The sequence below is a fragment of the Salmo salar genome, chromosome ssa13 (genome assembly GCF_905237065.1).
Source record: "Salmo salar chromosome ssa13, Ssal_v3.1, whole genome shotgun sequence".
In the NCBI taxonomy this organism is placed as follows: Eukaryota; Metazoa; Chordata; class Actinopteri; order Salmoniformes; family Salmonidae; genus Salmo; species Salmo salar.
The window spans coordinates 75,670,118-75,693,463 of record NC_059454.1 but is presented as its reverse complement, the minus strand read 5'-3'; the positions used below and the strand labels follow the sequence as shown (position 1 = coordinate 75,693,463).

The 23,346-nt window shown below is 43.2% G+C and overlaps 1 protein-coding gene across 1 annotated transcript in view; it reads left to right on the top strand.

Annotated features, from left to right (window-relative positions):
* Positions 1-22,173, top strand: part of si:dkeyp-23e4.3 (rho GTPase-activating protein 7) — a 31,569-nt gene extending 9,396 nt beyond the window's left edge. The window contains exons 2-14 of the mRNA XM_014137973.2: positions 1,560-1,631; positions 1,763-1,844; positions 2,078-2,141; positions 3,142-4,548; positions 4,755-4,928; positions 9,120-9,279; positions 9,476-9,674; positions 9,836-10,049; positions 12,063-12,177; positions 12,938-13,159; positions 13,904-14,121; positions 14,514-14,687; positions 21,089-22,173. Of these exons, the coding sequence (XP_013993448.2) occupies positions 3,260-4,548; positions 4,755-4,928; positions 9,120-9,279; positions 9,476-9,674; positions 9,836-10,049; positions 12,063-12,177; positions 12,938-13,159; positions 13,904-14,121; positions 14,514-14,687; positions 21,089-21,197 (2,874 nt within the window). The 5' untranslated portion in view covers positions 1,560-1,631; positions 1,763-1,844; positions 2,078-2,141; positions 3,142-3,259 and the 3' untranslated portion in view covers positions 21,198-22,173. The remainder of the gene's footprint in view (positions 1-1,559; positions 1,632-1,762; positions 1,845-2,077; positions 2,142-3,141; positions 4,549-4,754; positions 4,929-9,119; positions 9,280-9,475; positions 9,675-9,835; positions 10,050-12,062; positions 12,178-12,937; positions 13,160-13,903; positions 14,122-14,513; positions 14,688-21,088) is intronic.
* Positions 22,174-23,346: the final 1,173 nt, after the last annotated feature.

The following is a 23,346-nucleotide window of genomic DNA, read 5'->3' as shown; positions in this document are numbered from 1 at the left end:
TCTTTGTCATTTATCTTTGTTTCATAGTGTAGTTGTTTCTTCTTTATTCAGTTTAGTCACATGATTTCTCAATTTGCAGTACGTTTGCCAATCAGTTGTACAGCCAGACCTATTTTCCATTTATTTTGCCTCATCCCTCTCAACCATACAATTTTTCCATTCCTCATCAATCCACGGGGATTTCACTGTTTTTACATTCATTTTCTTAAAGGGTGCATGCTTATTAGTAACTGGCATAAGACATTTTGTAAATGTGTCAAGTGCAGCATCTGGTTGCTTGTCATTACACACAATGAACCAACAAATATTCTTTACATCAACAACATAGGAATCACTACCAAACTTATTGGATGACCTTTTATACACTATATTAGGCCCAGTTTAAGGAACTTTAGTTTTCCTATATATGGCTACTATATTGTCATCACTACATCCTATGGATTTGGATACTGCTTTCAAACACATTTATGCAGCATTAGTAAAGATGTGATCTATACATGTTGATGATTTAATTCCTGTGATGTTTGTAACTACCCTGTTAGGTTGATTGGTAACCTGAGCCAGGTTACAGGCACTAGTTACAGTTTGAAGCTTTCTCTTGAGTGGACAGCCTGATGAAAGCCAGTCAATATTGGACCGGAACAGAAGTCATTCTCCTCTAAAACTAAGTGATCAAACCTGGCTGTTGATTTGATGAACCCCATTCCCATCTAGTAGAGTTTATCTCCGCTGGATCAAAGGAGTCTTGTGATATTCACAGCTTGTTTTTCCCCTGTTTACATATCTCAGCCATCTGCTTTTTTGTTGTAATTTTGTCAGACACTCTTATGCAGAGCAACTTACAAGAACAAGTAGGCTCAAGTGCCTTGCTCAAGGGCACATCGCCAGATGTTTCACTAAGTCAGCTTTGGGATTTGAACAAGCAACCTTTCGGTTACTGGCCCAACGCTCTTAACCGCTAGGCTACCTGCCACCTCTTTGTAACTCAACCTCCAGCTGTCTTCCCCTGACCCCCACAGCCTGGGAGAAAAACACCTAATTCCAAGTATTCTCTCTTGTTGTTTCTTTATCGTTTTCTCTCTTTAACGTTCTCTCTCTTTCTCTCTGGGTTTTATTTCATGAAGTACCAATTTCAAGTTTGAAGAAAGATTGCACTTCTTTCCACCATCTGTCCCTGACAGTACTATGTCAATGGTGGGAGTTAGCAGATGGGTGGAACCTCAACAGAGGGGACATGAAAGGCTGTGTGTGGCCAGAGGGACTGAAGCCACTTCTGACAAACGATGTCTGCCTTTTCTGTGTCTGACACACACACGCCACGTTAGCCAATTAGGAGCAATTAGGATGGCCTCTTCCAAAAATCCACTGTAAAAGTATACCCTCTCAGAGATGAGAGGAGAAAAATGAGAGACGCTTCTATTTTTGTCCGCAATATTTTTGCGACTGTATTTAAAGCGTAAAATAGCTCGCTTAATATGCACAAATATTTGTCCTGTTATTAAAATGGGCCAAACAGAAAATAATTGTAATTTAATTTGAATATTGTTTTTTGTTTGCAGAGATCGAAGCGAAGGAGGCTTGCGATTGGCTAAGAGCGGCCGGCTTTCCCCAGTACGTGCAATTATACAAAGGTAAATATCAAATAGTAATCCTCTCATGCCATCAAGCACAATCTATTACAGTACACACCACATCCACATATTTGCTCATCCATAACAAACAGTGTCATATCACGCTTTCATTTGCCTTGTTTGCCTCTCAGATTGCAGGTTCCCCATAGATATAGACTGGGTAAAGAGTGATCACAGTTTTCTGGATAAGGATGCACTTGATTCACTCTGCAGGTGAGTAGCTGGACTTTACATCCACTCCCTCCTTCTCACCATGGCTCCTTGTTCTACTGATGAAGTGTATGTAGTGCTGGAATACTTCATTGGGCTGGGGAAAGAGAGAGAGAGGAGCGAGAGAAAGAAAGAAAGAGAGAGAGAGAAAGACAGAGTGTGTGAGTGCGTTTGTTTTCGATTGGGTCCCATGCTGCTGTGCTTGTTTAACCGCCATTCTTCTCCTCTGCTTACAGGAGATTAAGCACTTTAAACAAATGTGTGGAGCTGAGGCTGGAGCTGGGCAGATCAAAGAGACGGGTGAGTGAGAGTGAACACCATGGAACACCAACATGGCAGCTCTGTCAAAGACACCGCAGTAACCAGAGGAAAAGCTCATAGTTAGCATTTAACACATTGATTTCCACTGATATCGATGGCTAGGTAGATAGCTCCACCCACCTCCAAAACTCCTCAAAACTTCAATAGTCTTTGTTTGAGAAAGTGCAGAGAAAGATAATTAAGGTGAAAACTCATCTAGAATTAATCAGGTTGCTTAATAATTTTCTACTTAAAGGCCCAGTGCAGGTCAAAAACTAGATTTTCCTATATTTGATATACATTTCCATAACTAGGTTGGAATAGTACTGTGAAAGTGTGAAAACTATTTCTAATTCTAAGAGCTAGATGAAAAAGACAAATAAAATTTCAGCCTGTTTTGGTGGGATGGAGTTTTGGCCTTCCATAGTGACATCACCATGCGGTAAATAGACCAATAAGAGAGTTCCTAACCTCTCTGCCAATAACCTCTCCTCCCCACTCAGACCACTCCCAGACAGTCCTCGAAAAATGTTGCTTGTGAAATTATTCTTTGCTAAGAAGCTATTCTTGATATTTTTGGATCATTTTAATAGAAAATAATCACATTAAGGTACTTAATTGTTACCCAGAAATTATTTGACATTGATATAAAAATGGCTGTATTGGACATTTAATGTTCTCAGAGACTCGTTATCTCAGAATTTTGTTATCTTTGTGGAAGATATAATAAAGAAGGAAAATATATTTTAAAAATCTATATTTAAAATTCTATATATATTTACAAAAAAATATACATGGGGGATTGAAAATGATGCAGACAATTTACATTGATAGAGGCCAAAATCTATCTGCAAAATTAAAGCTGATCTACTCAAAAACAGAAAAGAAATAAAACATATCTCTGAAGAGTTACACGATGTCCAGAAATAGATGGCCCTGATTTTTTTGTTGTTGAAACATGGCTCATACAGTACCTTGATTATTGTCTTGTAATTCTTAGTTGGAGGAATCAGAGGATGAGGAGCCCTGTGCCATCAGCGCCAAATGGGCCTATGAGAGGCAGACAAGGCGCTGGCATCGACTAGAGGGGATGGGCTTCCTGTGTTCAACAGACAGCCATGATATGTCCCCGTGTGAAGCCAATGACCGTCACGAGGTCTGCTCCCTCCACAGCACCAGCAGCACTGAGAGGTGAGGGCCGTGAGGGCCGCAAGACTGCCACTGACGACCAAGAGACCAGCAGAAGCTCGTCTCGCTGCTCCTCCACCAACAAGACCATGTCCCTGGACACGTCGTTCAGCGGGCCCCCCTCCCCAAAGGGCGAGATGCGCAGCTTCAGCAGTGCTGAGGAGCGCTTCCCGGACAAGCCCCCCAGGAAGAAGGGCCCCAGTCTGCTGAGGAAGATGGAGAAGCTGCGTCTGAGGGGCACATCCACCCTCTGCTCCCCAGGCCACAGTGGCCACAGCAGGACCAGCCTGGTCATCTCTGGCCCCGTGCTCCAGGAGGGTATGGATGTCGAGCACAGGCTGAGACGGCTGCAGTGCCTGGACATCTCCACCCTGCAGGACAGGGATAGGGACCGGCCGGGCAGCCAGGCCTCCTCCTCACCATCCTCCCCCCACTCAGGCAGCAGCAGCCCAAGCACATCGGAGAGCAGCAGTACTGTCAGCACCCCAAGCCCCATCACCAGGGTACGCAGCAACTGCAAACGAACCGGCGGGGTCCGAGAACAGCACCAGGAGGGTCTCCACAGAGGCCCGGTCCGAGAGCTCCATGACTACAAGGACGAGAGGAATAACCACGAGAGCCTGGTCTTCCAGATCCCCCAGGGACACAAGCCAGGAACGTTCCCCACTGCCCTCACTCACAACAATGTCCTGTTGCCCATAGACAACACCTCCGTCAACTGGAGAACTGGGAGCTTCCACGGGTACCGTGGGCGACGGTGCAGGGGGAGCACAGCGGCCATGGACCAGGATTCCCCCTGCTGCAGCCCCCCAGCCTCATTGGACCACCGGGCCAGTATCTATGACAATGTGCCGATAGGCCAGGTGATTGGCCAGGAGGTGGAGCATCACAGGGCGGCGGAGACGGGGGAGATCAGCGAAAACAATGACGTGTTCTCCGCGCTGGACAGCGTGATGGAGCGTATCAGCAGCCTGCAGCAACTCGTCAACACCTGGACGGACAAACTGTCAGAGGACTCTGATTCTGACTCTAACCGCAGCTCCACCCCCTTCCCCTGCCCCTCCTCCTCCTCCAACCACATCCACCTGGAGATCAAGGAGGCTGAGGAGCTGGGGCCGGGAGCCATGGAGAGGGAGGGAGATGGGGACAGGGAGAGCCTAGAAAAAGAATCTGTGGATGGAGATGGCACAGAGGTTCAGCCACTACCACGCAATATCAGGTGAGAACAGGCTGTGGAGAATGACAGCTGGCCTGAGCGCTCATTAAGAAGGCATATTGGAAGTTTATTACTCGTACATACAGATCCATTACTTATGTAATTGTATCATTGAGGATAAAAACGCAAATAGGTTTTGATAAATCATATTGTAAATGCATGAACTATATCACTGAACAAATTATTGTTCTGTTGTGTCTGTTCTATAGACGGAGCCAGCCCCACTGGTCAAGCGAGCAGAGCCTTCCCTCAGTGACTGCCAGCAGCCCAGGGTTCGAGGCCCAGCCTGTCTCTCACCTCCACCTGCTGCGGAAGCTCTCCCTACTTAAACTCACTGCTCTCATGGACAAGTACTCACCCTCCAGCAAGCAGGGCTGGAACTGGTAAGGAATGGGAGGGGAAGTGAAGAGGGGGGAGAGGGAGAGGAGAGATGGGATGGGAAAGGTAGAGTTGAGGTAGAGAAAAGGAGGGGTTGGACCAGAAGAATCAAAGGAAAGTGGTAGTGCGATGAGGGAAAGGTGGAAGAGAAGGGGAAGTGGGGGAGGAAGGGGGGAAGAGGTGGAAGATTGGACGCAGAATTCAGTATTTATGTGAAGTTGCAACTTTGCCCCTCAAAAGACAAAACACAGGATGCTTTCAGATCAATAACCCGCCCCCCCCCCACCCCCCCCCCCCCCAATACAGATCTAAAAAAAAGCTGCATCTGAAAAAGCCGGCATGACAAAGTGTAACCTTCAGGCTAGATTCCTGGGGAAATTATAGACAGGTTCTCTTCTTTCCTTTTGGATAAGGTCTGTAGCTGGGTAATATTCGATATGTACAGTTGAAGTCGGAAGTTTACATACACCTTAGCCAAATACATTTAAACTCCGTTTTACACAATTCCTGACATTTAATCAGAGTAAAAATGCCCTGTCTTAGGTCGGTTAGGATCAAGAATGTGAATGCCAAAAGTGTGCAAAGCTGTCATCAAGGCAAAGGGTGGCTACTTTGAAGAATCTCCAAATATAAAATATATTTTGATTTGTTTCACACTGTTTTGGTTACTACATGATTCGATATGTGTTATTTCATAGTTTGGATGTCTTCACTATTATTCTACAATGTAGAAAATAGTAAAAATAAAGAAAAACACTGGAATGAGTAGGTGTGTTCAGATTTTGACTGGTAATATATATTATTTATATATACCACACATGCGACCTGTGATAAGACTATGTAACTTGTATGTTAACAAAGTCTATTAAACTGAATATCTGACTCCATAAATATGATTCAGCAATGGAAGAGACCATAGTTGAGTTACAGTAAAAGAAAGGTCAAGACAGGTTTGAGAATGGAATTCTAAATGCAAGCGTAGTTAATTAACATTGCAAAATGTATGGATTCACATACAAGGCATAAAGCTTAAGTTGCATAGCCTTAACAAGCATTACAAGGCATTATTCTAGGCATGATCAGAGAGGGAGCGAGAGAGAGAAGTCACAATCTGAAAGGCTACGCCCCAAAAAGTCCTTGGGGTGGAGAGAGAAAGAGAGAGAGTGCATCTCACCAGCGCAGGTCAGGAACAATGAAGAGAAAGAACAATGATTCTAAGACCCTTTTATAACATCTGAGTTGTTTGGATTCACAATCTGAGTTGTTGACCAATAGAATTACTGTAAATCAGATATCAGACAGCAGAGCCTCTGCTACCCAAAGGTGTGAACATCTTGGCCATATTATAATCTCCACCCGGCACAGCCAGAAAAGGACTGGCCACCCCTTATAGCCTCGTTCCTCTCTAAGTTTCTTCCTAGGTTCCAGCCTTTCTAGGGAGTTTTTCCTAGCCACCGTGCTTCTACACCTGCGTTGTTTGCTGTTTGGGGTTTTAGGCTGGGTTTCTGTACAGCACTTTGTGACATCAGCTGAAGGGCTTTGTAAATACATTTGATTGATTGAATTGGGGTTGGAGAGAGAATACAGCATTCTTGAGACAACGCAAAGAAACCCTTGGGTACAGTTTTTAATTTAACCTTTATTTAACTATTCAAGTCAGTTAAGAACAAATTATTATTTACAATGATGACCTAGGAACAGTGGGTTAACTGCCTTGTTCAGGGGCAGAACGACAGATTTTTACCCTGTCAGCTCGGGGATTCAATCTAGCAACCTTTCGGTTACTGGCCCAATGCTCTAACCACTAGGCTACTTGCCGCCCCTGTTGATAAGAGTCACTTCAGGGGGTGGGCCACTCCCCATTTCAGTAATGTTGCAATAAGTCCAAATAACAGATTGGATTAGTTTAGAAAAATGTATGTTGTTTATCTTTGTGTTGCATAAGATTAATTAATCAATCAATCTACATGCAAAAACACAAACAAATTAACATTCTAACTGCAATAGAGTTCTAAAAACCAAACTGCAATAGAGCATGCTGGGGGTATGGTAATGATGGACGTGGTTTTGCTAAACTAGCAAGCTTGACCATTCTGGACCAGTGGAGTTGTCATAACACCCATGAAACCTAGCGGTCAAACAGGGAAATGGTTCCAATCGTTAATAAGTCACCTTGTCCTAGAGAGATTTACATGGTTATCAAAACATCATGCCAGGGTAAGCCTACACGAAACACAGCCCTTATTTGAAGTGTTTCCCCCAAAAAATGAATGGTGGAAAAACAGTTGGAACCATTTCCCTGTTTCACCTTTAGGTTTTATGGGTATTATGACTCGTACTGTGGTACTCTATTTGCTTTGAAGGGTTAAAGGAAGCTTGGATCCAAACCGATTCTACTTTCTGACAAAACATCTGTTTACACTCCCAAACATTCAATCCATATCACGGAAGCTCAGCATTACAGCGTGATTGAAATCTAAAGGCAATGTTCCCGAGTCTGCGGAGACTGCATTCACGGTAAACGCTGCATATGTCGGCTCAATCGGGAATGACCTTAACATTTATATCACGCAATCTGTAACGCTTCAGCGATACAGATTGAATAGAGCCCAAAGTTTTCCCACATTTTTAGGAACATTTCATCTCGACGGTTGACGGCAGTGACCTCAAATAGCATTACATGGGATGATGTATGAGAACACAGCACATCCCAATCAGTTTTGTCAGAATGAGTTATTACTTTTCATTGTTTGTAGCTATTTCCTCACCAATGTTTCAAAACCTGATCCCCAAAACTTGGCTACCCCACTAATAAAGTATTTGACATTATTAATTTGTGTAGCCAACTGGAGGAAAAGGGATTGCTTAAGGCAAGAGGACAGGGTCATTTACTTTTTGAGAGCAGAGTAATTGGGCTATTTGTTTTAACAATCATTGAGCTAACTACAAAAGAAATAACCTACTCCAGCCTCACTTGCTTTTCCATTGATCCTGTGCTTCAGTATTCTGCACCCTCACTGCAGTGGAACTAGCTTCATTCCAGACAAGTGGTGTCTTGTATTTGCTGTGGCCAAACACCTTTCCCCTTGGCTTTCTCTCTAAATGCACACGCACGCACGCACGCACGCGCACGCACGCACTTACACACGCACACACAGAGTGAGTGAGAGTGAGACACACAGAGAAAAACACACCTACTAACACTATGACACACACACAATCACATTAAATCACTAGCAGAACACCATTAAGGTAATGAAATGAGGTGGACGCAGCAGATATCTTTTAATTGAACAGCTGAGGACTATAATGGAAATGCTGCTTGTAATGGGAGAGAGCACTATCAACAAGAATCATGCTGTATGAAAATGTGTGAATTTAATTCCAGTAGTAGGTTCATTTCTGCAATCATACATTTGATTGGCTCTGAAGCTTGATATCTCAAGGTGCCTGAACTTGATTTATGGAAGAATAATGAGAGGGAGGCTTTAAATGGTCTTCATGTTATCTCCTCGGCTACACAGGCCGTTACCCCGGCACTTGCTGGCTTATAAAAACAACCTATTCAGCATATAAACCAAATGGGCTTTAAAAGAAATGTCCCATCTGAGTTTTACACAAAGGCATCTTCTAAGAGCATGTGTGCCCAAATGAAAAAATATTATAGTGTATACTATGGTAGGAGTACTATAGTATTCACTGTAGTGTTTTTGCAGACTTTACTGTAGTATTTACTGTAGATTACTGTAGTATTTACAGTTTACTATAGTATAAATGCTGTAGTAAAAAAAAAAGTATATACTATAGTATTTAATGTAGTGTTTTTGCGGACTGTGGTATACTGTAGTATTTACTGTGGTGTTTTTGCGGACTGTAGTATACTGTAGTACTTACTGTAGCGTTTTTGGGGACATTACTTTAGTATTTACTAATGTTTTTGTTTTATTATCTTTGACATAGAAGTGGGGGGCTTTCTCCTTGAGGAAACCTACTGTAGAAATATTAAAATAGCACATTTTCCATAACCTGTAGGTAGGACTGGGTTCTGAGTGGAGAGTTAAGAGCTTCTGCTCTTTTCTATAATCTGTAGGTAACACAATATATGGTCTATACTTAGCATGCAGGTTTCAGTTTTAACCTGGTTATCTTCAACATCAAGCCTTGACCTCCATCCTGTAATGTTTGTCTCCCATCAGGACGTTCCCCAAGCCCCCGCGGAAGGCCAAGGCCCAAGAGCTGAAGGGCAGGAGGGTGTTTGGTGTATCCCTCCTCCACAGTGTGCAGCAGACAGGGGAACCTCTACCCCCCAGCATCCTCAAGGCTCTATTCTATCTGAGGACAGAGTGTCTCGATCAGGTACTGGACTCTTTAACCTCCTGTACCACCAGTAGATGTAGTATTGCTCATACATTATTCAAGAAATAGTTAGGGCCAGGCTTTAAAGGGACAGTTCACAATTTCAAAGTTGGTTAGATGTTTTCATATATAAATTGTCTAATATACCCCCCACCCCCACCAGGTGAGACTCACCTTCACTCTCTCATCCCCTCAGGTGGGTCTGTTCCGTAAGTCGGGGGTGAAGTCTCGTATCCAATACCTGCGTGACATGGTGGAGGCGGACCCAGAGGGTGCGTCTTACGATGGCCAATCAGCATTCGATGTGGCTGATATGGTGAAACAGTATTTCAGAGATCTACCAGAACCTGTGTTCTCCAGCAAACTCTGCGAGTCCTTCCTGCATATCTACCAATGTAAGTGGACAGAATCTGCGTGACTGACTGTACTACCTAATCATAATGTTAATGATGGTTAAGTAGGCATTTTGAGACCAATTACAGACATTTTTATAGTATAATCAATCCTATCCACCACTCCAGTCTAACATCGCTCACCCCTTCCTCATCCTCCACAGACTTCCCCAAAGACCAGCAGTTCTGTGCGGCCCAGGCGGCCATCTTCCTCCTGCCAGATGAGCACAAGGAGGCCCTGCAGACACTCCTCCTCTTCCTCCGAGATGTGGTGGGCTGCGTGGATGAGAACCAGATGACCCCCACCAACATCGCTGTGTGCCTTGCCCCCTCTCTCTTCCACCTCAACACCCTGAAGAGAGAGGGCAACCCAGCCAGGTACAGTGCACCGCCTTCTGGGAAGGAGGAAGACATCAAGTTGCCCCTAGAATCTAGGGTCTAGATGCTGATCTAAGATCAGTTTGGTGGATTTGGCCCTTATGGTTGAAGTTAGGATTGGGGGAGTGTAAGGCAATCTTGGAACAGTGCAACTTCTAAACGAGAAGAGGTCTGGAGATCTGGGTCCCACATTGTTAAAGTTATATCATTCCCTCTTACCAGCTTCGCCCTAATGCTAGGACAGCAGAGTCCTTGCCCATCTTCCAAAAAATATCTGAAACCCTACCTCCTGAAAGAGTATCATAAATCTTTCCCCCCACAACCCCTAAAAAAAACAATTGCTCTTCGCTTTTCCTACTAACACTGATTTGCCCATAACTTCTTTATTGAGGAAAAATGTACTTACTACGACTGTGATATGTGGTTGTCTCACTTAGCTATCTTAAGATGAACGCACTAACTGTAAGTCGCTCTGGATAAGTGTCTGCTAAATGATTCAAATGTACATGTAAAATGTCTTCTGTTGTTACATAAGATTACTCCGGTGCGCTTTGCTTTGTGTTCATCGCCACAACGGCAGATTTTAAATTGTCTGTTTTTGACATGTTGTTTTAGTTTTTCCTTCTTATGCTGCGTCAGATTCATGGGTTGTTTAAATTCCTAGAGATTACATCAACTATGGTAATCTAACCAAAACCCTATTTCCCTGTGTGGTAATGAATAGCTGTCGGCTGGGTTTATTTTTTTATACATTTTTTATTTAACTAGTCTTGTCAGTTAAGAACAAATGCTTATTTTACAATGACGGCCTACCCCAGCCAAACCCTTCCCTAATGACGCTGGGCCAATTGTGCGCCGCCCTATGGGACTCCCGATAACAGCTGGTTGTGATACAACCCAGGATCGAACCAGGGTCTGTAGTGACTCCTCTAGCACTGGGATGAAGTGCCTTACACCGCTGCGCCACTCGGCCACTCGGGAGTTTAATCGCAGCGTGAGAGAGAAACTTATGTAACCCTGCTGAATCTCCCATCTGGCCTTCATTTTTCTCAGATAGAGGAGATCTAATATCTGTAATACTAATCAGCTGGTTACTGCAAGAGAATGGGAAGGTGAGGGAGGGGGAGAAAGGGAGGGAAAGAGGGAGAGTGACAGGAAGAGGGAAAGAGAGAAAGAGGGAGGGAGAGAGAAAGAGATGGCCCAAGTGACTCATTTTTTAAAACACATCAGTCTTTGAACTTTGTTTTTGACTCTGGCACTCTCATTAACTTCACAAGACTGGTGATCTGTAGTTGTTGGATCTGAAGTGAAGCGCTGCGAAGAGAGACACGCACATGCACGCACACACACACACACACACACACACACACACACACACACACACACACACACACACACACACTCAGCTGCACACACTCTGCTGACACCCTGTATTCAGACAGCATGTCTAGAAGTTCCACTTCACATCGAAAAGTGGCATCGTGGACCCAGTGATGTCATATAGCACAAGTCTGATTGTGTCTGATGTAGAGAGACAATATACCTCTCCTCCTCCCCCTCTCTTCCTCCTCGTATAATGCCAGCCTGTCCAGGGGAGCCAGTTGGCTCAACCATTTCCCCACAGGCTGTCAGAGTAGAGCACAGATGGAAGTCATAACACAACACAATACACACTCTATCTCCCATCACTGGAAACAGAGCTATGCCTTGAAACATGTCACACTAGGAACAATGACCAGAACAAATAAACTCTACTCCCATGGACTGTTGTGTTGTGGCATATTGTGCTTTAAGGATATAGTGATGTTAGTAAAAGTTTAAATGCTTTGCTTTTGCGACATGTTTTTCTTGATTTGGAAGTCGATGCTGACATTTCGTTTTACATAAGCATTGAATAACAGTCCTCCTTGCAAAAATCTCCAAAAACTGTAGGAGAGTATAGAGTAATGGCAAAACTGTACCCCCTAAATCTTTAACTCTGATGTAATGACATTTCCTGTTTCTCTGACCTAGGTCGAGCCAGAGGAAGTACAGCCTGGGTAGGCCTGACCAAAGGGACCTGAGTGAGAACCTCGCCGCTACACAGGGCCTTGCCCACATGGTGACAGAGTCCCTACGCCTCCTTCAGGTACACACTACAGTACAGTTACAGTACAGCCTGTTCTAGCCATACTAATTAACATCACGTGTGTGGGTGTTACAAGACTCAGCACAGCACACACCACTCTCTCATGAGTGTACTCCCACTGTGCAGTAATACTTACTGTACTGTATGTTAGAAAAAGCAGGAAGGCACTTCCCTATTGTTCACAACCGTAAACCAGGGATGGCAACTTTGATAGGGGTGGGGACCACAGAAAAACGGAGGGGCCACAGTGGCTCGTGGGTCCCACATCCATATACCACTCCCAACCATATTTTAGAAATTGTACCTTGTATATTCTATTATTCTAACTCTCAACAGTAAGTTGAGACTTCGACTAAGTTCCTAAAAAATGAAACATTTAATTATTTATGTATTTTTGTGTGAAATTGGTCCACGGACCTACAAAAGGTGGGCCCGCGGGCCATCAGTTGCCCGTTCCTGCCATAAACCATCTGCAAGGGAAATTAAATGAAGAGGCACTTCATCTATGTTATTCAGTTCAGTCAGTTCATTGCATTTACTTGATGAAACAGAATAAAAATATTAGAAAAAAAGAATTTATGAATGCCAACAACAGGCTCTTAGTCACCATATCATCGATTGGTCAAGAAGTCATACAGTATACCTTGTGACAGACGTTAACATGCAGTATTTGGATCTGGGTGTCAAGATTAAGTCATATGTGACCTTATGTGGAAAAAGTCTAGCTAACTCTTCCTCTCTCTTTCTCTGATCATTCCAGCTTCCAGAGTTCTGGCCGGACCAGAGTGTGCGCAGCCCCAGTGAGGAGGCTCTCTGGGCGGATGGGGGTCGGAGTTCGCCCTGTCAGGGTGGGGAGGAGGAGCAGGATGAGAGGGCCAGACTGGACCAGTCTACCCAGCACCTGCTGAGAGAGGCCAGGGAGAAGAGCCAAGGCTGGGAGTCATGCTCTGGACCAGACCAAGTGGACCTGGCCTTTAAGAAGGTGTGCGATGGAATCTGATGTAATTAATGAATGAATGACAAACAAATGAATGGATGAATTAAGGAACTAACAAATTAATGAAATAGTAGTCAAATAACATATAATAGATAAGTTACTGTTACAGTGACCCCCCCCCCCCCCCCCCCAATGGTCACATGGTTGTGAAATGTTTTTTCTGAGAGCACACCAAAACAACACCACCTATAAAGAATACTGCTGACTATTAAAAGGGTTATTATGTATGAGTCAACATCGAAACACCATTGATTGTCCAGTTAGTCAGACCAATGAACCTTTTACTGCAGTGGACTAAATCAGGGTTATGCAGTGTTTCTTGGTAGTCTTAAACAAATCTACTTTGAAACAAAAGAATATACCTCACACACATGGTTATGGGCAACAACAAAAAACCTGTCCAATGTCAGATATGGATTTGAAATGTATTACATTTTGAGTTTGCATCCCAATATAACACTTTATATACATCACAGAAGACTGAAATAAAACAAACCCGTTTGACATAAAAACACCAGATTTTCAGTGTTTTAAAAACATAATGTTTAGTAATTATGGAATTATGAAAAATATTAATAACATTCCACCAATGAGGCCACTGGAGGGCGATTTGGTCATTTGACTGCAGGAAAGGGATTTAAGCACACTGAGAATTTGAGCTGAGATATGTTCAAAATCAGATTCTCACAATAGGTCTCACCCTCTCCTTCCCTGCCCTCTCCATACCAGGTGGATGATGGCTGGCTGCTGCGGTTGTGGAAGGGCTCCATTGAGGTGGATGCCCCCCAGAAAGAGGCCCTCCAGCGGGTCCTGAGGGAGCAGGGTCTTTGGGAGAAGACCCTCAAACAGTCGGCAGTAGTCCAGACCCTGACAAAGGACACTGAGATCTATCGCTACCTCCTGCAGGGCCTGGGACCCCGACCGCCACAGGAGCACCTCCTGCTCAGGTAATGAGGCATTGCCAGCCCAATTCTGCACAGCGCTGCACGATGCTGCATGGGTCTTTAGGCAGGCTGCTGACTCTGCTGAGTAGAAGGGACAGATGAGTCAGGGACAAACAGAGTTCAGCTTGGACTTGAACACTCTGGGTAAAGTTGTTTTGACATGTTGCTTGTTACTATACTGTACCATTGCTACATGTTGGCATCACGGTGAATGACGAAAGAGCTAGTTTATATTAGTCATGTTACATTAGTGTCAAAGTCAAAGGAATGTTGACCGTTTACTCAAACACCTAGTCAAATGGTGGCTGAATATCTGAGGGTCTATTTCTCACAGAGCTTGACTCTGAAAGTCTTTTACATTAACCAGAAGAATCTTCTACAATTTTCTCATGCAGGACCTGGCAGTCAGATCCGTCGGCCGGACCTGTTTATGTGTCAGCTGTATCTACAGAGCACCCTGAGGCCCCCATGGAGGGGGTGAGAGCCCAGGTCCTCTCTTGTCTCTATCTGGTAGAACCCCTAGGGGCCAAGAGGTCCCGACTCACACACCTCTGTCGCACAGATACCAGGTAGGCAAGACCGTGAGAGGGAGGGAAGATGAGAGGGGAGAGAGAATACACAGACTTTAAAAAAATATATCCAGAGACACGCTTATTCTTTACCTTCTGTAATGAGGTATTCTCTGCTTTTGACTGCACCAGTATCTCAAGTGCGATCACTGCCTCTCAAAAGAGAGACACTCAAATAGAGAAGGAAAATAATGAATAGAAAGAAAGGCACCTCTGGTGCACACATGATTTAGCTCTCTTCACATTTCCTTATAGATTTTCTGCTTCTTATCTGATCAATGTATTCCCTGCATGATTCTGCTGGGTTGTTCTGTAGAGTACCGCTGTTTCCATTTGTTTCGTCTGATTTAATGAAACAAGCCATGCAATGGAAAACAGGTGTCTAGAAGCACACACAGAGAGAGAGAGAAGGGGGAGGAGAGGGAGATAGAAAAGTGTGAAAGGGAATGAGGGGGGCGTAGAGAGGGACAGTAGGAGAGAGTGTTCTCCCCCTGCATTATACTGGGAGCTATTGTGCTGCTCCAATAGCCCACCATCAGTAGGGGTGGTTGACTACTCACTTAGGGCACGATTCCGATTGAGAAATTTATGGCATTCCTACGCAAGCGTTTCCTATACACTTCTGAGTATTTGGTATTCAGACTTACCTTATCAGTTGCATAACAGGCTTTGCAAGTGTGGTTCCCTTGTGCACGCTGAATAAATGTTATTCAACCACTGAAAACCCTCCCACTTGGTGGCCAACAGATTTTCTTGTGGAGGTTTAATTCAATAGCGTTATCAGTACATTTATCTTAAGCCATCCCTTTAAAAACGGTGTACATTCAATTCTAATTTTGTTGACAGACTAGAATACATTGAGAGAACGGTTTTAGAAAATAGGGATCAATGAAGTATATGCATATTCGTCTCCATTTCAACACCAACTGGTAGATAAAAAAATACTCTGATTTTGTAGATTATTTTTGGCACATTTTAGCAGTGGTGGAAAAAGTAACACATTTTCATACTTGAGTTAAAGTTAAGATAACTTAAAAGAAAATGACTCAAGTTAAAGTAAAAGTCACCTAGTAAAATACTACTTTAGTAAAAGTATTTGGTTTTAAATGTACTTAAGTATCAAAAGTAAAAGTATAAAGCATTTCAAATTTCTTATATTAAGCAAACCAGATGACACGATTTTCTTGTTTTTTTCATTTACGGATAGCCCGGGGCACACTCAGACATAATTTACAAACAAAGCGTTTATGTTTAGTGAGTCTGCCGGATCAGAGGCAGACTGCTAAGCATTCAAAATGTAACAAGTACTTTTGGGTGTCAGGGAAAATGTAAGGATTAAAAAGTACATTATTATCTTACGGAATGTAGTGGAGTAAAAGTAAAAGTTGTCAAAAATATAAAAGTAAAGTACAGATACGCCAAAAAACTAAGTAGTACTTAAAATTATTTTTACTTTACACCACTGCATTTTAGGATTAGGAAAAACTGTATGAATCATACAAAAAAACAGGTTTGAGGAGCTTTTACGCACAAAATACACTGCTCAAAAAAATAAAGGGAACACTAAAATAACACATCCTAGATCTGAATGAATGAAGTAATCTTATTAAATACTTTTTTCTTTACATAGTTGAATGTGCTGACAACAAAATCACACAAAAATAATCAATGGAAATCCAATTTATCAACCCATGGAGGTCTGGATTTGGAGTCACACTCAAAATTAAAGTGGAAAACCACACTACAGGCTGATCCAACTTTGATGTAATGTCCTTAAAACAAGTCAAAATGAGGCTCAGTAGTGTGTGTGGCCTCCACGTGCCTGTATGACCTCCCTACAACGCCTGGGCATGCTCCTGATGAGGTGGCGGATGGTCTCCTGAGGGATCTCCTCCCAGACCTGGACTAAAGCATCCGCCAACTCCTGGACAGTCTGTGGTGCAACGTGACGTTGGTGGATGGAGCGAGACATGTCCCAGATGTGCTCAATTGGATTCAGGTCTGGGGAACGGGCGGGCCAGTCCATAGCATCAATGCCTTCCTCTTGCAGGAACTGCTGACACACTCCAGCCACATGAGGTCTAGCATTGTCTTGCATTAGGAGGAACCCAGGGCCAACCGCACCAGCATATGGTCTCACAAGGGGTCTGAGGATCTCATCTCGGTACCTAATGGCAGTCAGGCTACCTCTGGCGAGCACATGGAGGGCTGTGCGGCCCCCCAAAGAAATGCCACCCCACACCATGACTGACCCACCGCCAAACCGGTCATGCTGGAGGATGTTGCAGGCAGCAGAACGATCTCCATGGCGTCTCCAGACTCTGTCACGTCTCTCACATGTGCTCAGTGTGAACCTGCTTTCATCTGTGAAGAGCACAGGACGCCAGTGGCAAATTTGCCAATCTTGGTGTTCTCTGGCAAATGCCAAACGTCCTGTACGGTGTTGGGCTGTAAGCACAACCCCCACCTGTGGACGTCAGGCCCTCATACCACCCTCATGGAGTCTGTTTCTGACCGTTTGAGCAGACACATGCACATTTGTGGCCTGCTGGAGGTCATTTTGCAGGGCTCTGGCAGTGCTCCTCCTGCTCCTCCTTGCACAAAGGCGGAGGTAGCGGTCCTGCTGCTGGGTTGTTGCCCTCCTACGGCCTCCTCCACGTCTCCTGATGTACTGTCTCCTGGTAGCGCCTCCATGCTCTGGACACTACGCTGACAGACACAGCAAACCTTCTTGCCACAGCTCGCATTGATGTGCCATCCTGGATGAGCTGCACTACCTGAGCCACTTGTGTCGGTTGTAGACTCCGTCTCATGCTACTACTAGAGTGAAAGCACCGCCAGCATTCAAAAGTGACCAAAACATCAGCCAGGAAGCATAGGAACTGAGAAGTGGTCTGTGGTCACCACCTGCAGAACCACTCCTTTATTGGGGGTGTCTTGCTAATTGCCTATAATTTCCACCTGTTGTCTATTCCATTTGCACAACAGCATGTGAAATGTATTGTTAATCAGTGTTGCTTCCTAAGTGGACAGTTTGATTTCACAGAAGTGTGATTGACTTGGAGTTACATTGTGTTGTTTAACCTCCAATGGCAAGGTGGGACGCTTGCGAAAAATCAGAGCGCCAAATTTAAAACCACAAAATGTCATAATTCAAAGTTCTCAAACATATGACTATTTTACACCATTTTAAAGACAAGACTCTCGTTAGTCTAACCACACTGTCCAATTTCAAAAAGGCTTTACAGCGAAAGCAAAACATTAGATTATGTCAGGAGAGTACCCTGCCAAAAATAATCACACAGCCATTTTCAAAGCAAGCCTATATGTCACAAAAACCAAAACCACAGCTAAATGCAGCACTAACCTTTGATGATCTTCATCAGATGACACTCCTAGGACATTATGTTATACAATACATGCATGTTTTGTTCAATCAAGTTCATATTTATATCAAAAACCAGCTTTTTACATTAGCATGTGATGTTCAGAACTAGCATACCCACCGCAAACTTCCGGGGAATTTACTTAATTACTCACGATTAACATCCACACAAAATACATAACAATTATTTTAAGAATTATAGATACAGAACTCCTTTATGCAATCGCGGTGTCAGATTTTAAAATAGCTTTTCGGCGAAAGCACATTTTGCAATATTCTGAGTAGATAGCCCGGCCATCACAGCTAGCTAATTTGACACCCACCAAGTTTGGCCCTCACAAAACTCAGATTTACTATAAGAAAAATTGGATTACCTTTGCTGTTCTTCGTCAGAATGCACTCCCAGGACTTCTACTTCAACAACAAATGTTGTTTTGGTTCGAAATAATCCATAGTTATATTGAAATAGCTCCGTTTTGTTCATGCGTTCAGGTAACTATCCGAAGGGTGACGCGCGAGCGCATTTCGTGACAAAAAAATGCAAAATATTCCATTACCGTACTTCGAAGCATGTCAAACGCTGTTTAAAATCAATTTTTATGCGATTTTTCTCGTAAAATAGCGATAATATTCCAACCGGGCGACGTTGTATTCGTTCAAAGAGAGAAAGAAAAACATGGAGAATTCACATGAACGCGCATCTCCAGTGTCACTGTTCTCAGCCTGACCACTCACAAAATCTCCTGCTGTTTTTCGCCCAGAGACTGGAGAGACGTCATTCCACTTTCTGACGTCTTCTGAGAGCCAATGGAAGCCTTAGAAAATGTCACGTTACAGCAGAGATGCTGTATTTTTGATAGAGATGCCAATGAAAGAGAACAAATTGTCAGACAGGGCACTTCCTGTAGGGAATCTTCTCAGGTTTTGGCCTGCCATATGAGTTCTGTTATACTCACAGACACCATTCAAACAGATTTAGAACCGTTAGTGTTTTCTATCAAAATCTACTAATTATATGCATATTCTCGTTTCTGGGCAAGAGTAGTAACCAGTTTAAATCGGGTACGTTTTTTATCCGGCCGTGCAAATACTGCCCCCTAGCCCCAACAGGTTAAGTGTTCCCTTTATTTTTTTGAGCAGTGTAAATTTTTGATTCATCAATGTTCACATTCAGTTCTTTAACACATGGTGATGTTGGTAGATCAGTGTACATATAATTATAATAGGGAGAATAGTGTACAATAGTACTGTGGGTTATACCCTCATCCATTGCCTGCATTAACCATGGAACTGTGTAATGACACAGCCAAGTATTGCGCCATGCGTCAGGTTCAAACTTACTGCTTGGTCTGCACTTCGCTCCATAACGACTTAATGTATTTTTTTTATATTATTAACTGGTACTAATGAACCTCAGCAACGACTACATGGCCGTGAGGGCGTTTACAGAGGAAGCAAATGAAGGTAAACAAAACAATGTAATTAAATGGAATGATAATTTAGGCTATAGGCCTACTAACTGAAGGGAACTAATGGTAAATTGGCAGTTGAATATGTGTTGTTATTAGGCCTACTGACGGTAGATACTGATAGTGGCAAATTTTTAACATGATAGAAATAGGAAGCAGAGAAAGTCGGGGTAGTCCATAATTAAGACATTCAAGAGTTCCCATCCCTGCAAGTTAGAAGGCCATACAATTACAATTCTGCATAATGGCACAGCATGCTTCAGTTTGCTGCCATATGACTCCAGCGATTCTAAGGTAAAATATATATAAAACAAGAGTCATTTATATTTACAATGCCCTTATCCAAATGGATTACAAATGTACCTACTGGAGCTCTTACCAATAGCTCGTATTTAGTTGTAAATTATAGTGCATGGAGAATGGTGTTATTTCTATCGGATAAAAGTAGATACTTTATCCACTTGGAACTGGTAGGTTCGCTAGACCTTATTCAAATAAAATCATATTGGTCACATACACGTGTTTAGCAGATGTTATTGCGGGTGTAGCAAAATGCTTGTATTCATGGTTTCCTCTCGTGTAAAATTGGTGGAATTATTAGGGAATAAAGTGAAGGTCAGAATACGGTGTATCTGTAGACACACCTCCGCCACACCTTCATTTATTCAATCTCCATCCAAAACGAATTGTAGGGGAAAAGCACACTATTCTCATGCTTTAGTTCAAGGTCAGAATACGCATAGAGAGAAAAGTGCATAAAAGGGATTTCCGTTCCATTTACGCGTGCTTAGTTCTGGTCAGAATCGGGGCCTCAGCCACACACTCATCACACTAGGCAGCATAGAGAGATTTGAACGAGACGGTTTGCCAACAAGACAGATTCACACGATTATGATGATTATCTCTGCAGGGTTTTCTCACTTCATTACATCAGAACTGAGCGGTAACGGAGATAACATCTCTACCTCATTCTACTCTCTTTAAATACTCATAGAAAAGAGCTGGGCAGCCCTAGCATATTGGGTTTATTTGCAGTGCTAGTGGCATTAGGTTTTGAGTACTTGTTGGCTTATCGTTGATAATCAACTCACTGTTCTTTGGCCTGCTGAGCTTAATAGCGAAAGCCAATGACACTGATATCGAGGAAATTGAAAGTGAAATGGTCTTAGTCACTGTGTCTCTTACACCAAGGTTTGGTTGCGTTCCAGGCAGACTATATTGCAGTCATGCTACATCCCACTGGGCACAGATGTCAATTCAACATCTATTCCACATTGGTTTAACGTAATTTCATTGAAATGACGTGGAAACAAAGTTTATTCAACCACTGTGTGCCCAGTGGGATACAGCAACCAATGGTTGCTCATCAAGTCATTTACTTTGCAGTCACGCATCAGATTGCTATATAATATGATGTGGTTATGTCTGGCAGGCAACTGCAATGTAGTCTGCCTGAAATGCGGCCTTTGTGTCTCGCTGACTGTCTCATCTGAACCCTGGTGACGCTTCCTGTGTACTAACTTCCTGTTACTGTGTGTGATTTCCAGGGGCCGATCCAAGGAATGGCACAACAGAGTGAGTGGACACCTACTGGCCTCCAACCTTCTGGCCATCAGAGACTCATTCAGACCTGACCACAGAGAGACAAAGATCTAAGTCATAGCTCCGAGACAGAACCCAGGCCTCATCTACCCCGAGAGGAGGACAGATGAGGAGAGAACAACACAAACAGACAGAAGCCTGCAGGCATACAGCTGTAGCAGAGAGGACTGAAGGAGGGGGTGGAAGGCAGGAGGGGGAGCTGAGAAGTTGTCTTAAACCCAAGACCTGATATGAATTCCAGAAACCTTATATTTTTTTATGGAGACAATTGCCCCTCCGGACTCGCAGCAGGGGTTGTCTGATGAAGTGTTCAGGTGGAGGCGACTGAGGTTTTCATTATCAAGAGTGATGTGGGAGTCTGTCGCCATGATGGAACATCTCATCCCACTTGAGTGACTGTTTCAGGCCTAATGCATGGCAGGGGGGCCTCCGACAGAGCGCTGCCAGACGCCACAGGTTTTAAGAGTTAAAAACAGGGCCTGTGTAACAGTTCAGATATACTAAGAGCAGATCTACCTCTTCGGAGAGGAAAGCCTCGGTTGCATCACACTTTGAAGCGGGACAAAGTTAAGGATTCAGGAAAGCGTCCTCTTGCAGTTGTGAATTGGGAAGATTCTCATGTACGTTTGTGCCATTGTGGCGGATATTCTGCGAGGCACGTTGCTGTCCTCAAAATTGTACTCTGTATTTATTATTATACTGTCAAAGGGATTGTCTAATTACTTCATTTTAGTTGTGTGTATTTGACTTGACACTACAGTGTTTCTCTGGTAATGTTGTAAACTTCAAAATGTATCACAGTATACTCACTAAAAGGGTCAGTTACACTATGTTTATAGATGTACATGTTCATGAATGTGTAGTTTATCTAATTATATTTTATTATTAATGAATTTTATTATTCCTCAGAAATATTCAAATAGATTTACTTAAATATTGGTTTTCAAGCTTTAGGAAAACTGCAGCATACCCTTTTTGTAGTACGTGTGTTGAATCAAAATGACAACTGATTAAAATGTTGATTTCTCTAGTCTTCTTGCTTTGTGTGTGATAGTCTGCTTGAATCCCAGCCAGCCAGTCACACTGATTGTTTTCTCTGAAGACCCTGAAATAGCTAACAGCCAGAGGAAGATGATGTCACTCGGTGCTTTTATCACACAGAAGATTTACAGGTCTGGGCTTATGATGATGTTGATTTCCAAAGACAAACATTCTCTCTTTCCCTCTGTTACAATATTCTTAGGAAATGATTTACGCTTTCAACCCGCCCACTTGTGTCATATTTGCATAATGACATTTACATATCTTATTGATTAATCTCCTAGATCACATTATTGAATCCCCTTTAAGCACCTAGTACTGAGGCATTCTCCTAAAATCATGAATATGCTGAATAACTGCATGTGAATGGGGAAGCCAAAATACCTCACATGGTTAGGCCATCAGGCTGGATCTAAAAGGGGATTTTGTGGAATTTCAATAACAGTCTTTTAGAAGAGAAACGTATAGCTTATAACAGGGCTAGTGCCTGTGGCGAAGATTTCAGATTGGGTTTGGGTAACGCCACCCCATATGGTTGAACAATCCGGAAATGTCTTGACAACTTGATGATTCTGGTTGTGTTTATATGTTCAGCCCAATTCTGAACTTGTTTTCACTAATTGGTATTTTGACCATTCAGATAAGCTCCGATGTGAAAAGATCTGATGTTATTGGTCAAAAGACCAATTAGTGGAAAAAAAGACCAGAATCGGGCTGTCTTTGTAACTCAAAAGGTCAAGATGGAATCAGAGGCCAGAAATATTACTCCACAGACTCGACACCAAACCTCTCCTCCAACCACCTAACACTAGGCAGCCTAGTAGTATAGCACAAAAGACCTGGCTGTGACTACAGTCCATGGAAATTGAAGTAAACATTTGTGGGAAAACCCATTCATTTTGTGCAGTGCAGTCCACTGCCTGGCTGAACCAGAGGCAGAATAAGATGAAACTATAGAGTACTGCTGAGGATCTCTATTCCACTGTGAGTAAATCCTATTGCAGGTGTTATTGAAGCTTGGTGCCAAAACAATGTGGTAAACCATTTTCCTCCTGAAGCCTTTGTCAAAACACCTTCAGCACATTGTCCTTCAACCGGGGACATGCGCACCAAAGTACCCATATTGTGGAAGATTGATACATTTTTAATAAATGCACTGGGA